We start from the raw sequence: 16456 nt of genomic DNA on the forward strand, positions 1-16456 counted from the left end.
CATTCCAAAGGAAAGTGGCACCTACCATGGCTAATGAACAGGAAGTAAGATTAAAAGTAATATTTGAGATCATATGAGTTGTATGAAAACTTTGGCAAGTGTGGGCACTAAGATAAGCTAAGTATGGACGCAACGAGGGGGTAGAAAGATCAGGAAAAGTAATAGCTTACGTTGAAAGAAAGCTAAGATGGAATGAAAGAATTATTGATCAATAATCTAGAGTTGTTATGTGATGAACGTACTTAAGATTTTGGAATATTATCCATGCAGCAACATATATGTTGACAATCATACAATCGTAGAAGATTTCGGTATAAGTTAAAAGAAAGAATTGAGCCTAGATCATAGACAAAGGATTGAATTGGCAGAAGATTTTATCATGGATATTCCGTAGCGTCCATGAAAGGTTAAGGTAATAACTGATACCAGGAACCACAGATCGAAAGATAGCTTAAGCCGACGTAAAAGCCGATCAGAAGGAGGAAACTAAAGAGTTACATCACCCAAGTAAATCAGGAGTCTGATTATTGGACCCAGAAAAATAGAAACATTGTGATCGAAACATTGCAGGATCTCCCTTAAAATCAGAGGTACGAGAGATATAGTACAACAACCATAGTCTATAATGGCTCTATAATGAAGCTAGTTAAAAAAAAAAGTAACAGCCTCCAAAAGGAGTCAGCATGAAGCTCCCACCAGATTGTAGTATTATAATAGAGCTTCAATTTGTGGTGTGAATCATACCTATGTAGAAGGGAGGTTATGAAAGAGGTAGAAGATATGATGCGAGATTTTAAGTAAGTAAGGTAAAGGTGAACAATATACGAGATACTCAAATGCAGAAAGTTGTGAATAGTCCATACTTTGGATATAAGGCTATAATGGTATCTAATAACCGGGAATGATAGCGGCATCGTCGGCGGCATGTCTTCCAGCCTATGGTTTCTAAGTATTGAGAGATCGAGTTAAGAGAATAGAGAAAAGTTGGAGACAATGTGATGTCTCACTTGATGTTCTAAAATAACACAAGGAAATTCAAGCAAGTTGAAGGAAGATTACGAGTAGTATAAATAGATATGTATAGGTCGCAAGCTAAAGTATAGTAAAGCGACAAAGTTTTATGACAGGATGTAAGAACGAGAAAAGGCGAGTGAGAAGGTGACGAGAATGGATTAGTCCTTAGAATTAAGCCCATGAAAACAAGAAGAGCATATGGTTTCTCTATGTTATACAAAGCTTAGTATAACCTGAATAAACTCAAATGAGTCAAAGACGAATCACATTTAGAAAGAATGAAATGCTGACCCAGTAATAAAATGAGGGTATAATTGTCACAGATAAAGGATGAAGTTTGGGCCTTCGTTTGAATAATGATTTGAAAAAAAAATAGAAGAAGAGAAGGAGAAAAAGATTCGCTGACGGCACGAAATTAAGATACCCCATAAGGTGAATCACATTGAGACACTATGAAATATGATTATGGAAATCACTTCAATTGTTCCTCAATACAACGTAAGCCCTAGCAGTAATGTATTACGTAAGAAGTTTCAAGTCTTCAAGTAAAGGATTATAGATCAACATTGAGGCGAATCAATAATGGTCAGATATAAGTTACAAAGTATGACATGAGATTAGGCCATGATTCTTAAGACGAACGGTAATGAAGGAGCATTAAAGGACTGAGATTTATACCTAAAGGATAGGCAACAAAAGTAACTGAGAGCTTGGTAAGCATACCTCAGTAACGATAAATTGAAGTGAAAATTATGGTATAGTATAACCCATGTAGTTACAGTAAAGTCATACGAATGAATAATCAGATCTATGAATAAGATATGGCCATATTCGCAAGGTCTACAAAGCACCGATCAAAGAACTTCAGTATACATAGATGCCCAGAGAGGCATCCTATTAAGCCTTATATATGTTTACAAAGTAAGGCCTAGAGATTGACTAAAAGATAAAAGGAAAAAGGAAAGGTGAGTCGCACAAGCGCACTTACAAAGCCAGGGTCATACATGCAGCATGATAGGAGGTAGCAGCAGTTGCGAGATTAGAAAGATTTCGACCACAAGTCATGATATAAGTAAAAAGACTAAGAGGAGGAGTACCCTAGACCTTGGATTTATTCACAGAGAAACTGCTTAAATAGCAAGGAGAATATTAAGGTATTCACAAGAGCTATAAGTTACGAAAATGATAAGAGCATCAGTCAACATTCGAGGACGAATGTTCCAAAGAGGGGAATAATGTTATGCCCCGCAGTATTACGATGATGTTATGCCCTGTAGTATTATATTACGGAGATGTTACGCTTCGCAGTAATAAGTTACGATAGTGTTGCACCCTGTAGTATGGTACATTGAGTTTGTTGTAAGGTAATTGACATTAGTCCAAGGTAAAAATTATTTGGAGATTATAAGGATTATGTTATTTCAAACAAGTGATGAGTAAATTCGTGAAGGTAAGAGGGGAAGCAAGCAAAGAAAATGAATTTTTGTCCAAGTTTGACATGCTGGGATAAAATACGGTCCGAGCTAAAATACCCGGTATTTATGGACTAGTGCCATAAAAGGTACTACATGACCATAATATAAAGGTGTATAATGTATGTAAAAAGTGAGTAACATTTTAAGTAAGTGGGAATAATCTCAATTTTTTTAGGTAATTGATTAATTATCGGGTAACGGGTTACCCGATTAACTAATAAGTGGATAAGATTAAATCCCTCCCCCAATAAAACGTGGTAGTTGGCCACATGACTTATCTTAGTCATGTAATATGTGGCAATCAAGGAACCAAACACGTATTCCTTCCAAGATTTAAAGTAATAGAACGTTACTCCTCTCAATAATTCTAAGAAATTCCTTTCAATCTCAAGGAACCAAACACATATTCCTTCCAAGATTTTAAGTAAGCAGAACTTTACTCCTCTCGAAAATTTCAAGGAAACAAAAAAAAACGTTATTTCACTCCAAAATTTTTAGGAACTATAAGTAATTTCGTCTATGAATTTCTAAGAAGCAGGGGCAAATTTCGATCAATCAACAAAGGTTTTCTAACGGAATATTATACGGAGTTTTCCCTACTCCAGGTATGTTAAGGCTATCCCTTCTTTCTTTTGACATGATCCATACGATATGAACGAAATGTGCAAATGCACAAATTCCATAAGTGACTCTACTTATAAAAGTAATAGAAATATCTATGTTCTTTAATTCCCATGTGTCATAATATTTTATCATCTGTTCATGGGTCTCAAAAAAATACGAAATTTGAAAAGATGTTGCTTTATGATATTGCTCAAGGGGCAAAGTGGTCTTATGACCTTCCGAATGATTTTATTGACGTACTTTTCATGCATTGCATTCATGTACATTGACCCATGACCAGATAGCATTATATACGCGTATATATGTAAATATATGTATATGGGATATGGGAAAAGGTTACGACGTTATATACGCACCACCACTTGATCAACTGGTATATGATGATGATGTTGCCCACAATGGCCGAAATATGATTCAAACGACGTTATATACGCATGTATATGTAAATATGATTCAAACGGCGTTATATACGCGTATATATGTATGTATATATGTATATGGGATATAGGAAAGGTTATGGCGTTATATACGCACCACGACCTGATCAGCTGGTATACGATGATGATTTTGCCCACAGTGGCCGATATGATATGATGGGATGCCCTCAGAGGCTGATGATATTATGAAACATTACCTATGTACGACATGACATTCATACGGATATGCATGACATTAAAAGTAATTTATGATTTACAAAGTTATTCAGACTTATAGGTTGAGTCCTGTACTCTATATGTCTTTCATATCTCTCATGTATTTATTTATATGCCTTACATACTCGATACATTATTCGTACTGACGTCCCTTTTACCTGGGGACATTGCGTTTCATGCCCGCAGGTCCCGATAGACAGGTCGAGAGCCCTCCATGTAGGCTATCAGCTCAGCGGAAGATGTTGATGCGCTCCATTTGCTTCGGAGTTGCTTGTTTGGTTAGTATGAGTTAGACGTATATTGTTTGGTATGGCAGGACTCTATCTCGACCTTTACGATATTTATGTATTCTTAGAGGCTTGTAGACATATGTCGTGTACGTGAAAGATTGTACGGCCTTGTCGACCTATGTTTTGAGTTTATAAATGATTATATTGGCCTACTAGGCCCGTATGTCACGTGTATATAATGATGTAATAAGAAAGATATGCTATGTTGGTACTCGGTTGAGTAATGTACCGGATGCCAGTTGCGGCCCATCGGTTTGGGTCATGACATTTTTACTTACCTTGTTCTTCCCCACTTTATAAATTCCTTCAACGAGAATAGACAGAACCTTCGTTTCTTTTTCCTTCTATTGTGTTGAATAGCTTATGCCGAAGCTTGATATTCTTCAATACCTAATCCTTCCTTTTGTTTATCTTGATGCCGTAGGTTTTTCCTTCCCTTAATCCCTTTTAATTTGATTAGGATTTCACCCAAATCTCCTTTATCTATTTGTTTGTTGCGTACCCTTTCCCTTAGACCTTTTCTTCTTTTTTTTCGTTTTTTTTTGCCAGATTAAAATTTGGTGGGCTTCGGCCCTTTTTGCGCATTTCATATTTTTTTTTAGTTAGTTTGCTAAATGACTACTATATCCTTGTTTAAAACTATGGGATATTACAATATTCTGGATCGTTTTTGATTTGTTTAGGATCACAAATTACAAAAATATTCATTTTTTCTTAAACTACGTGTCTAGTCAAACATATTAACATATAGTGGAAGGATACTACTTTTTATTAAAAGGAAAAGACTGAATAGGGCCCACAACCGGCAACCACCCACCCCACTCCACGCAACTCTTATGAGAATCATCATTGGTTTTAGTTAATCCCCTCCTTAATTACTGTCATTTGTCAATCCTTAAAAAAATTCCCAATTGATCCTTATGCTTTTTCTAGTAGGGTTGGGAACTGGGTTTTCACAGCTCAATCTCTGTCAAAAACATTAAATCCAATTGAGACTTAGGAATGAAAGGGTCAAACGAAGCGGATTGGGAAATGAGGCCGAGCGGCATGCTTGTTCAAAAGAGAGAAGATGATTCTGCTTCTTCTAATCCCACCACTATTACAATCAAGGTCTCTTATGCTTCTCAAGACTTCGACCTCCCTGTCCCCTCTGAATTCACTTTTGGTATGAATTAACTTTTTTTTTTCCCTTTATTATAGCGTATATGTCACAAACTTCTTTGCTTCTCTTTTTTTATGTATATTGAGTTTAGTATGTTAGTATTTAGTAGTATGAGTTTGTGTTATTTTGTTATAGACCTATAAAGGGTTACTAGGCCAAATCCGAGCAGAGGCACAAAAACACTAGTGATTCCTTTTTATTGGTTTAAGCCTTAGAGAATTGAGTTATTCCATACTTGTGCTGGCGGGAGGTAGCGGTCCTTCGCACCCTATTTAATATTTTTTTATTTTTGTATTAAATTGCGCTTCACATGAAAAAAGCGCGCGCTTCGCGTCACGCTTCTTGCTTTGATGAAGCGAGGACTCGTCGCTTTTTTCCGCTTCTCGCTCTCCAAAGCACTGTGGGAGACAAACCTAACCTATTTCAAATTCGAGAACATGTGTGTAGAAGGTTTTCTTGACAAAGTTAAGGAATGGTGGCAGTGTTACTCAATTGTAGGCACTCCAGACTATATCCTAGTCTAGAAGTTGAAATTACTGAAGAAAGACATATCAACTTGGGATAAAGAAGTTTTTGGCAAAATTGATTCCCAGAGGAGTAGGGCACGGGAGGAATTAATGTTTCACCAGGTTGCTATCACCTATGGAGCAGTCCAAATTGCTTGATCTAAAGATGTAATTCAGAATATTGTCAAAGCGGAGGAAACATCATGGAGACAGAAATCAAGATGTTTATGGCTAAGCGAGGGAGATAGAAATACCAAGTATTTTAAAATGATGGCCAATAATCACAAGAGATACAATTGCATTGACACTCTCAAAGTGGGGGAAGACATTATTGAGGACATGAAAAAAGCGCGCGCTTCGCGTCAAGCTTCTTGCTTTGATGAAGCAAGGACTCGTCGCTTTTTTCCGCTTCTCGCTCTCCAAAACACTGTGGGAGACTAACCTAACCTATTTCAAATTCGAGAACATGTGTGTAGAAGGTTTTCTTGACAAAGTTAAGGAATGGTGGCAGGGTTACTCAATTGTAGGCACTCCAGACTATATCCTAGTCTAGAAGTTGAAATTACTGAAGAAAGACATATCAACTTGGGATAAAGAAGTTTTTGGCAAAATTGATTCCCAGAGGAGTAGGGCACGGGAGGAATTAATGTTTCTGGACCAGGTTGCTATCACCTATGGAGCCGTCCAAATTGCTTGATCTAAAGATGTAATTCAGAATATTGTCAAAGCGGAGGAAACATCATGGAGACAGAAATCAAGATGTTTATAGCTAAGCGTGGGAGATAGAAATACCAAGTATTTTCAAATGATGGCCAATAATCACAAGAGATATAATTGCATTGACACGCTCAAAGTGGGGGAAGACATTATTGAGGACAAGAACCGGATCAAACAGGAAATACTGGGCTTCTATGAAGGCCTCTACTCTGAAGCTGAACATTGGAGACTAACAACTAACTTTGAAGCTTTGGCTTGCATCTCTGAGGAGAAAAAGGAGGAGCTTGAAAAAGAGTTTGGGGAAGAAGAAATACTAGCCGCCATCAGGTCTTGTGCTCCGGATAAGGCACCGGGTCCTGATGGATTCACCATGGGATTCTTTTAGAAGGCTTGGGTCATAATTAAATCCGATGTCACTGGTGCCACGAATCATTTTCACCAACATTGCCATATGGTGAGATCTTGCAATGCTTCATTCATTGCATTGAGCCCAAAAAGAAAGGGTGCTAAAAGATTAGACTTATTAGTCTAATTGGCAATATTTATAAGATTGCTGCAAAATTTTTAGCTGAAAGGTTGAAAACTGTAATATGCAAGCTTGTTTCTGGGAGTCAAAATGCTTTTCTAAAAGGTAGACAGATGCTTCACTTATTGCTAATGAGATACCGGATTGGAAGCAAAAGAAAGGGGAGTTCGGAATTCTATGTAAGCTAGACATAGAAAAGGCATTTGATCAAGTAAATTGACAATATCTTTTCACTATCTTAAAGAAGATGGGTTTTGGGGAGAAATGACTCAAGTGGATAAAGTTCAACATTACAACAGTCAAGTATTCAATCCTAGTGAACTCCAGTCCAATTGGTTTTTTTTCTCCCTATGAAGGAATTAGTCAAGGGACCCTGTCCCTTTTTCTCTTCATCCTACCCATGGAAGGGTTGAGCAAGATGCTAGACAAGACCAGAGAATTACAATGGATTCAAGGTTTTGAAATTGGCAGCAATGCTGAATATACAGTCACTATTTCTCATTTGCTATGAGTAGATAACACTCTAATTTTTTTGTGGAGCAGAGGTATCACAAGTGCAATGTTTAAATTTGACATTGCTTATATTTGAAGCTCTGTTTGGCCTGCACATTAACATGCTAAAGAGAATTATATACCCGGTTAATGAAATTCATAATTTGGAAATGTTGGTAGATATTTTATGTTGTGAGATAGACTCCTTTCCAACAACCTATCTAGAACTGCCTTTGGGCGCTAAGCACAAATCAACTGAAATTTGGAATGGAGTGGTGGAGAATTTGAAAAGAAGCTAGCTACATGGCAAATGCAATACTTATCCATGGGGGCAGACTCACACTCATCAACAGAGTCCTAGACAATATCCCTAATTATCTTATGTCTCTTTTTCCCATCCCCTCGAAGGTACAGAAGAAATTGGACAGAATCAGAAGGAATTTTTTTTTGGGGAAGGCAACAACGATTCACACAATTTTCATTTGGTAAAATGGGGGAGAGTAACGCTGCCTAAAACACTTGGAGGCTTGGGCATCAAAAACATTGCTACACACAACAGATGCTTACTTATGAAATGGCTATGGAGAAATGTGCAAGAGAAACAATCAACCTAGAAGAAAGTGGTGAATGCAAAACACGGGGTCCAGAGTAATTGGTGTACAAAAGTCGCTAGGGCGGCACATGGGGTTGGACCTTGGAAATACATAATTAAACTATGGGGGGAGTTCAGACAGAACAACAGATTTCGAATCGGTAATGGGGCTAATGTTAAGTTTTGGAAAGACAAGTGGCTAGGGGATTCAACGCTACAAAATGACTTTCCAAACCTCTATCAAATAGCAAGCAGACCTGATTCAACTGTCTCTCAGAGTAGAGCAGACAATTCTTGGTTTCCAATCCTTAGAAGAAATGTGCAAGATTGGGAATTGGGTGTATTACTTAGAGCCCGTTTGGATTAGCTAATTGTAAATAGCTGACAATGAAGTGCTGAAAAGCATTTTTAAGTGCTGAACCTTATTTTTTAAATAAGCATTTACGTCTTTGGATAGACGTGCTGAAATTGATAATAAGCAGTTCAAGTGTTTGGTAGAAAAGTGCTGATAAGTTGTTCTTTTATTAAAATGACTAAAATATCCTTAAAAAATTTACAAAAGATTATAAATTAAAAAGTTTTTTTGGAAAGAAAAAGATGAACAACGAATATGGAATGAAAAGAAAGTTAGAAAATTTATTTTGGGTAAAATATTTCGTGAATTGGAAAATATTATTAAGGATAAACTAGTAAAAAGCCTTGGTCAAACTAAAAGTGCTTATAAGCTAAAAAGCCATAAGTTGGGGGTGACCAACTTATGACTTATGACTGATTTTAGCTTATAAGCACTTGACTTATAAGCACTTTGGGTGTTTACCAAACGCGTAGATAAGCCAAAAAGTGCTTATACGCCAGTTTGACCAGCTTATAAGCTTAGCCAAACACCCTCTTAGCCTTCTGGAACAACTAGAGAAATGCTTAAGCCCTAAAGCGAGACTCAAAACATGTTGAGCGCTTCGCCTCGCTTTGCGAGTGCTTCAGTGTCGTATCAGGGCTCTAAGGCATACTTTCCTTGCCAATGAGTGTAATCCTGAAAATGAGACACTCAACAATTGATATTTCACTCTATCGTTATTTTTTCTTCAACTTTTTTGTCCATATATTTGTTATTCATGCTTATAATTATTGGTCTTGACTACATATATATATTTTTACTTTTTCCTCCGGTTGCGCCTTTTTTCATTAAAGCCCACGCTTTATTTGCGCGTTGCACTTAAAGCCCCAACGGACCTTAGAGCTTTTTTGCGCTTTTCGCCTTTTATAGCACTGATTTGGACAAAAAGGAATAAAGGACGTTTTAATGGTTTAGCAACTCCAAATTACTCCTCGAAGGCTAATTGTATAATTTTGTGATATAGCTGGAGTAACCTCTCCCCTATTAGCTTCGCCGAATTATTTTTGGATTTTGTTAGCTCCTTAACCCTAGCATAGGGCCATCTATACAGAGCCAACATATCTTCTTTTGTATTAGCACCTGGACAGTGCTCTTTTGCATCTTCTTGATGCTTTTTATAGTATCTCTTACTTCATAAAAGAAAAAAGTGCTCCAAAATAATGTGTGTGACATTGTCATCTGTGATCTGTTTCAGCATGTGTACGCCTTTCTCAACTTAAACCAATCTAGTAAAGGTAGTTTTTATTGTCAACGTAGTCAAAGTAATATTCAATTGTTGGATATACTAAATTAACTGATTATAAACCACTGTTGCATCTACTATAGGTATACATGCAGTGTTATAAATTGGTAAGGATACTCTGTCGTTATGCTTCTAATGCCAATCAAATATGGATACAGGTGAAGTAAAAAGTGTCATTTCCCAAATAATTGGTTTGGAGCCTAAGGTGCAAAAACTTCTATTCCGAGGAAAAGAAAAAGAAGATCATGAATATCTCCACTTGGCTGGTGTGAAAGACAATTCCAAAGTGTTAGTTATGGAGGAAAAAACAGTTGAGGACAAAAATCCCGAAGAGGTTAAGGTAACCACTGAAATATCAAGAGGAGCTGAAGCAGTTGCTGAAGTGAGAAAAGAAGTGGATAAGCTCTCAGAGCAGGTTGATTCCTTTCGTTGTAAGGTGACTATGACACCATGATCTCGTAATTGAAGTCTTACTTTGGTCTTCATCATTACAGGTCTCTGCTGTACAAGCAGTTGTTTTTGGTGGTTCCAATGTTGAGGAAAAGGATATTATCTGTCTGACAGAGATGCTGATGAGGCAGCTGCTGAAATTGGATGGAATTGATGCTGAAGGAGAAGGGAAAATACAAAGAAAGATGGAGGTTTGTTTCCTAGACAATTAAGATGTTCCTACCTATCAAAAATATTACGTCTTCTCCTAGCTTGACTTTCTACTGTTGCCAATTATTTTATATGCCATTAGCTGGACTTTGAAATGTATTTGATATCCTTCACCTGGGTAGCACTTGGTTTTACTTCTGGTGACTTAAACACTTGCGTAAAACAGAGCTGAAGAGTTTTGCTAGTCGTGTTGAGAACCATGTGAGATTGATAAAATGTCAAACCCTCAAAGTTTGGAGATCAGAGGCTGTAGGCATAGTTTCCTTGGTGTGCTTTCTTACAGTATTATGCTTTTTCTCGTATATTATATTTTCAGTAATCCTGGGTGTTGTTTTATAGTTTATTGCATGCGACTTGATTTTTTGTATTCAAACATAACTATGTGACACAGCTTGGAAGTCTACCAAAACATATCATGTCCCTTTAAATCCTAAAAAGAATTACCTTTTATTGAGTAAAACCAGCATCAAGTCTCAAGAGAAAGCTGATAATTACATTGCAAAGTATCAACATAACAGTTAGCCTTCACAGGTTCCGTAGTGAGTTGATAAAGTCTAACACGGCTTCAGAATAATTACCTTCATTTTGACACCAAAAAATCCATTAGACCCATCTAGGTGATTGTATACACAACAGAATGCCTTTATCCCTAGCAAGTTGGGGTCGACTATATGAATCCTCACTTTCTCCTTTTAAGCTCATCCAGTGTTGTGAAGAGCGTGAAGCGAGGAAAAGCAACAAGCCCCTTTTCGCTTGAAGCGAGAAGCAAAGCGCTCGCTTTTTTGAAGTAAAGCGGAACTTATAAAAAAAATAAATAAATACTGCATAGACAACACATGTAACTGTAAGTAAATGTTCAATACTTCAATGTAAAAATTAAAGAGTAGCATCAATTAAAGCACAAAATGAGTATCCTATTCTTCTATAAGATTGTCAAATTCTTGTATTCCACTATCATTATTATATTGCGCGTCATCTTTTTCAACTTCTCCTTCTTCATCAACTAGGGACAAAGTAGCTGCTTCTTTTCCCTTCCTCTGTGAGCTTGAAGTTGAAGTTTCCCCCTCAAACCATAAATCCTCTCCCCAATTCCACGTGCCTCCGCAACTTCACCCCAAGTGAAATTAGAAGTTTCCTCAAATACTTCTTCATCTGCATGATTTTCCGGGACCCTAGTTAGCCATTCATTAGCATCACCGATGTTGTCCAAACTAATTGGATCAATTATATTATGAGCGTTGTAACGACGCTTCAATGTTCTATTGTACTTAATGAAGACTAGATCATTGAGACGCTTTGAGGTTAGTTTGTTCCTCTTTTTGGTATGAATCTGCAAATAATAAGTAATTAGTAAGATTAGGGCGATTGAGATATAATATAATTTTCTTAATATACTAAATCTTTCTTCTTAGTTCTTACATGTTCAAACTTCAAACACGCCCCAATTCCTTTCACACGGATGAGCTACACGTTAGACTTAGAACTTTGATGGCAAACTTTTGTAATTCTGGAGTGGAATGGCTATATTGCTTCCACCATTCAACTGTAGAAGTAGAACAAATATTCAAAACATAATATTTATAAAGAAATAACTTATTAACTATAAAGCAACATATAAGCACTCGCTCACCTGGTGACTTCATATTTCTTTGTATAATAGCCATGTTTCTTCCAAAAAGTTGCTCAACATTCCTATAAGTGCTAAATTGCTCTGTTATTTTATCTTGCATGGATTCTTCAGGTATCAGCTTCTCAATACACTCAATGTATCCATTCCACAATTCTTCATCTCCTATAATCCTCTCTTCATTGTCATAAAACAGTTCCGGGTTCAAAACAAGTCCAGCTGCATGCAAAGGGCAATGGATATGATGTGTCCACCTTTTATCTATGATCTCAAAGACTTTTTTATATTTTTTTTGATAATAAAAAAAGTCTCGAATAGCCTTTTTGCCCTATCCATTGCTTTGTAAAGGTAGCCCATTGGTGGTCTTTGCTCTCCATCCACCAAACGAAGCACTTTAACTAATGGACCACCAATCTTCAATGAACCACATTATTCCAGAGTGCAGTAGAAAGCATAATATCTACAAATTCTCTCCCTCGAGCTTCTCTTCCATAGGCATTGTTAGTGTACTCATCTGAAACAAATAACTTCTTCAAATTGCTTTTTTGCTCATACATCCTATGCAAAGTCAAGAAAGCGGTAACAAATCTTGTCTTTGCAGGTTCCATCAAGCTTCTTTATTTAGTGAATCTCTTCATCATATTCAATAACAAATGCCTTTGAACAATATCAGAATGCATCTAATTGCTTGATTAAAGATTGCACCGAAGGGTCTTTCCTTGAAAATGTCACCGAAGATCAAATTAATGCAATGTGCTGTACACGGAATCCAATAAATATGCGGGTACGCTACAAACATCAAATCACCAGCTTTAACATCTTTAGTAGCGTTGTCCGTGACAACTTGAACAATATTTTCTGCTCCAATAGAGTCTATTGTACTCTTGAACAAGGAGTACATTTTGGTTGAATTAGTTGAAGAGTTGTTTGCATCAACTGACTCAAGAAACAAGCTTCCCTGAGGAGAATTCACCAAGATATTGATGGTCATTTTTCCATTTCTTGCCGTCCACTTATCCATCATATGGAACAACCAAACTTGTTTCATTCTACTTTGTGCTCCTCCACGATTTTGCTAGTCTCTTCCACCTCTTTTTTAGATATGGACCTCTAACTTCATGATAAGTTGGAGGCTTCATTCCTGGACCATATTGCCTATGACCTCAATAAAAGCAGAAAAAGTGTCAGTATAATTAACACAATTTAAAGGAAGACCTGTGCATCATACATCCACACCGCAAACATTGCAACTGCATGATCCCTCAAAATCACTTTGGCATCAATTTGACTATTACCACTTTTTTCTCCCATATCTCCTGGTTTCTGTGGGAAATAACAATCCATAGGACCTTTAGTCTTACCAGTAGATCCACAACTTGAAGACATTGTTTGTATCCTTCCCCGCTTTTGTGATTTTAATGGAAGCGACGAACCATAGTCACCTTCTTCTATATCATCATCGTCATCATCAATATTATGCAGCTGTTCTTGTTTATGATGCATTTGAGTCTTTAACTCTTTTTTTTTTTAAGGTATGCTTTCATTTCTTCCTCACATGCGGTGGATCTTTAGGACAAGATGCGACGTTTGGATCACCACCGATTAGATGAAATTTTTGACGATAGATTCCCCATTCGAAATCTTGTCACAATAAAGACATCTAATTGCCATCTTATTGGTCTCGCTAACTCTTACAGAATAAGCCCAAGCCGGGTCTTTCCTATCTTCTTTTGGTGCCACTAAAAGAACAATTGAATAACACATACAAATGGCAATAAGAACTAAGAATAAATAAAATGAAAAAAATGACAGTAACTGAAACGAAAAAAGGTGGGCAGCATTTTGCTGCAATTTATCACTGAAAACAACTGAAGGGATTTTTTTTTTTTTTGCCTGCTGCTGATTTGGGAAAATGCATATGTTCTGTCTTACTTTCACTGTTTGTGAAAACTGTATTTTCAAGAGTGCTTATCTGCAATTCAAGCTATCGGTTGACACTCTTGCTAGTTTCGTCAATCAACACATTAACATCAGTGATAAACATACACAATAAAAAATATCAAGGGCACACCAATTTATTGACCGAGATTTGTTTTGGGCCCCAGTGACCTAGTTCAAGCACTATATTATTTTGCCCCAGTGACCTAGTTCAAATTTTATATTATTTTGCTCCTAATAGATGCAGGCCCAACCTTCTAAAAAAATAGATGCGGGCCCCCATTAAGGAAAGCCCTGATGAAAGGATGGTTGGGCCGTGGGTGCAACGAGGAAAATGCATTTTAAAATCTAGTTTTGTTTTCCAATTCAAAATGAAGAAGGCCGAGAAGGATCCTTTCCTATTTTGATAGCTGTTCTTTTGGCTTTCTCCCTTTATAATTATAAATTCCAATTTGGCCTGGGAAAGTGCTTGCAATAGAAAGGAGGGGTCCATGTTGCTGCTATTTCCACCCCTTAGCCAGTGTGGTTTGCATAAATATATGGAATCTTGGCAGTGACCTGATGAGTTAATAGAAAAGTTTTGGCCTGCTATTTTGTGTGAAAAAAACTGGCTGGCTATGCATGGTGCAATAATCTGTGTTATTGTAGCAAGGGTAGCTTATTAGTGGATCTGTCTCAGTTTATCGATTTTTTGGATTTGTTAGGAGGGCTGTAGGGGATGATTACTGTTTCTCGGATGCTCTTTGTGCCTTTGTCGACCACCTTGGTACCTGATGAATGAAATTTACCTTATCAAAAAAAAGAAGAGCCAAATCCAAATAGAATTGAGCCAAACTGCAAACAATTAATCCCCTTGCTACTCCTAGTTGACAGTAGTGTTAAATCAGCTAGGCCTAATTTGATATTCTGATCATGGAAGGGGTGGAATTGTGGCAAACATGGTTACTGCTCAAGTTTTGAGAAGTCAAGTAATAGATGCTAGTTTTGGTATCAAATTTAGTTTTCCTTAAATTTGGGTAGTATAGGCCATTAAAATGTCACTTTTTCTATGTATTTGATTGGTTATCCTTGAACAAGGAGATATTTGGTCAGAAACTCCCCTTTTTCTGTCTCTTCTTGGCTTGGCCTCTCCACTTAAGTTCCTGAGCTTCTGACTTGACTGTCAGTTCGCCGGAAAAGTAGATCACAATCTATCTTATTCCTTGAAGTTTATTTCTTCAGTCTCAGTTGCCTCTTTTTCTGCATAAATTACGAACTTCCTGTGAGTTTGGCTTTGATTATTTAATTTTTAGCGCATAACTGAACTGTTTCCTTGCCTAACTAATTTGTATTGCAGAACTAATGCATTATTATCGACTATTAAGGGTCTAAAACTAACTGTATTTGGTTATCCTCATTGTCTTCATAATCTTCTATGTTGATCTTTTTGTGTTCCAGAAACATCACCTTCATCTTTGAGCTGGAGATCCATCATGAAAGTGATTAGAAAACTGGAGCATTGTTAACTGCTGCATTCGATACTTGCTTCTAGATAAAATCTGCCTATTTGATTTTGCATGATTGCCCATATTGATGATCAATGAATTGATGTCAAGTGTTAACTCCCTTGTTCAGGTGCGCCGCGTCCAGAGCTTGGTAGAGACAATGGATGCAGTTAAGGCAAGAAATGCCAATCCCTTTAGCAACAACAGTAATGCCGTGTCAGTGACTACTCAATGGGAGACATTTGAGTCTGGGGTTGGAAGCCTGAATGCCCCGCCACCTCCTAGACCGTCTTCTACTGTAGTGATTGAGGACTGGGAACAATTCGAATAGTCGTAGATGTTTCCAGTTTATTATTTAAAAAGTCGAAATATGCCAGTTATTAGGCACTGCATACCACTATTATTTTGTCACCTTCATTCTATTGTTACAGTTCTAAATTTTTGTTGACTGTAAACTGATGACCAGGAAAACATAGAGGTTTAATGAAATGGTGATGGTTAATTACTCGTGTGTTAAGATTTAATAAAATTTAGTGCACAATTCATTTACTCGTCCGTCTTGGTTGACAAGTCAAGTTGGTGTTGTTTCTTGTGGAGAAGTTTGAACCAAAGCCAAGCAAGTTTTTGGAAATAATATCTCCATCATCCTAAAGGTTATCTCCAATGAGGGGATGATAATCTAGAGGTGTCAAATTGACAGGTTGAAACAATTTTAAACATGTAAAATTATCGGAGTCAATTTTGACCCGACCCATCCAAGTTTGCTTGGGTCACCACACATCTCCTTGTGGATGCTGGTTGTTCTGTATAGTTTTCAAATATTTTCTTTTTGTTCAGAACTTACAATTATTTTGGATTGAAGTTATAAATATTATATCGGAAACAGCCTCTCTATGTCTCCACGTAAGGGTACGGTCTGTGTACATACTACCCTTCCCAAACCGCACTTGTGGGATTATACCGGGTATGTTGTTGTTGAAGTTATAAATATTATGTTTCTAGATTGAGATTATTTAATCTTAATTGAGATAGGTTCTAAAACATCAAGCGCCTTGAGAA

The 16456-nt window shown here is 37.1% G+C and overlaps 1 protein-coding gene across 1 annotated transcript; it reads left to right on the top strand.

The window, feature by feature from the left end:
- The first annotated feature begins 4923 nt into the window (after positions 1–4923).
- LOC104222241 (BAG family molecular chaperone regulator 4-like) lies at positions 4924–15902 on the top strand. The gene is made up of 4 exons (XM_009773453.2): positions 4924–5221; positions 9847–10103; positions 10183–10329; positions 15528–15902. The coding sequence occupies exons 1-4, from the start codon at positions 5059–5061 to the stop codon at positions 15726–15728; spliced, it is 768 nt and encodes a 255-aa protein (XP_009771755.1). The 5' UTR covers positions 4924–5058; the 3' UTR covers positions 15729–15902.
- The last annotated feature ends 554 nt before the right edge of the window (positions 15903–16456 follow it).

This window comes from Nicotiana sylvestris, chromosome 12 (assembly GCF_000393655.2).
Source record: "Nicotiana sylvestris chromosome 12, ASM39365v2, whole genome shotgun sequence".
Classification (NCBI taxonomy): Eukaryota; Viridiplantae; Streptophyta; class Magnoliopsida; order Solanales; family Solanaceae; genus Nicotiana; species Nicotiana sylvestris.

What these genes read in the sequence shown, in the direction of transcription:
- LOC104222241 (XM_009773453.2), top strand. Translation starts at nt 5,059, where the DNA reads ATGAAAGGGTCAAACGAAGCGGATTGGGAAATGAGGCCGAGCGGCATG. An exon ending in CCCCTCTGAATTCACTTTTG is followed by an intron (nt 5,222 to 9,846) that starts GTATGAATTAAC and finishes ATATGGATACAG; the next exon opens with GTGAAGTAAAAAGTGTCATT. An exon ending in TGGATAAGCTCTCAGAGCAG is followed by an intron (nt 10,104 to 10,182) that starts GTTGATTCCTTT and finishes TCATCATTACAG; the next exon opens with GTCTCTGCTGTACAAGCAGT.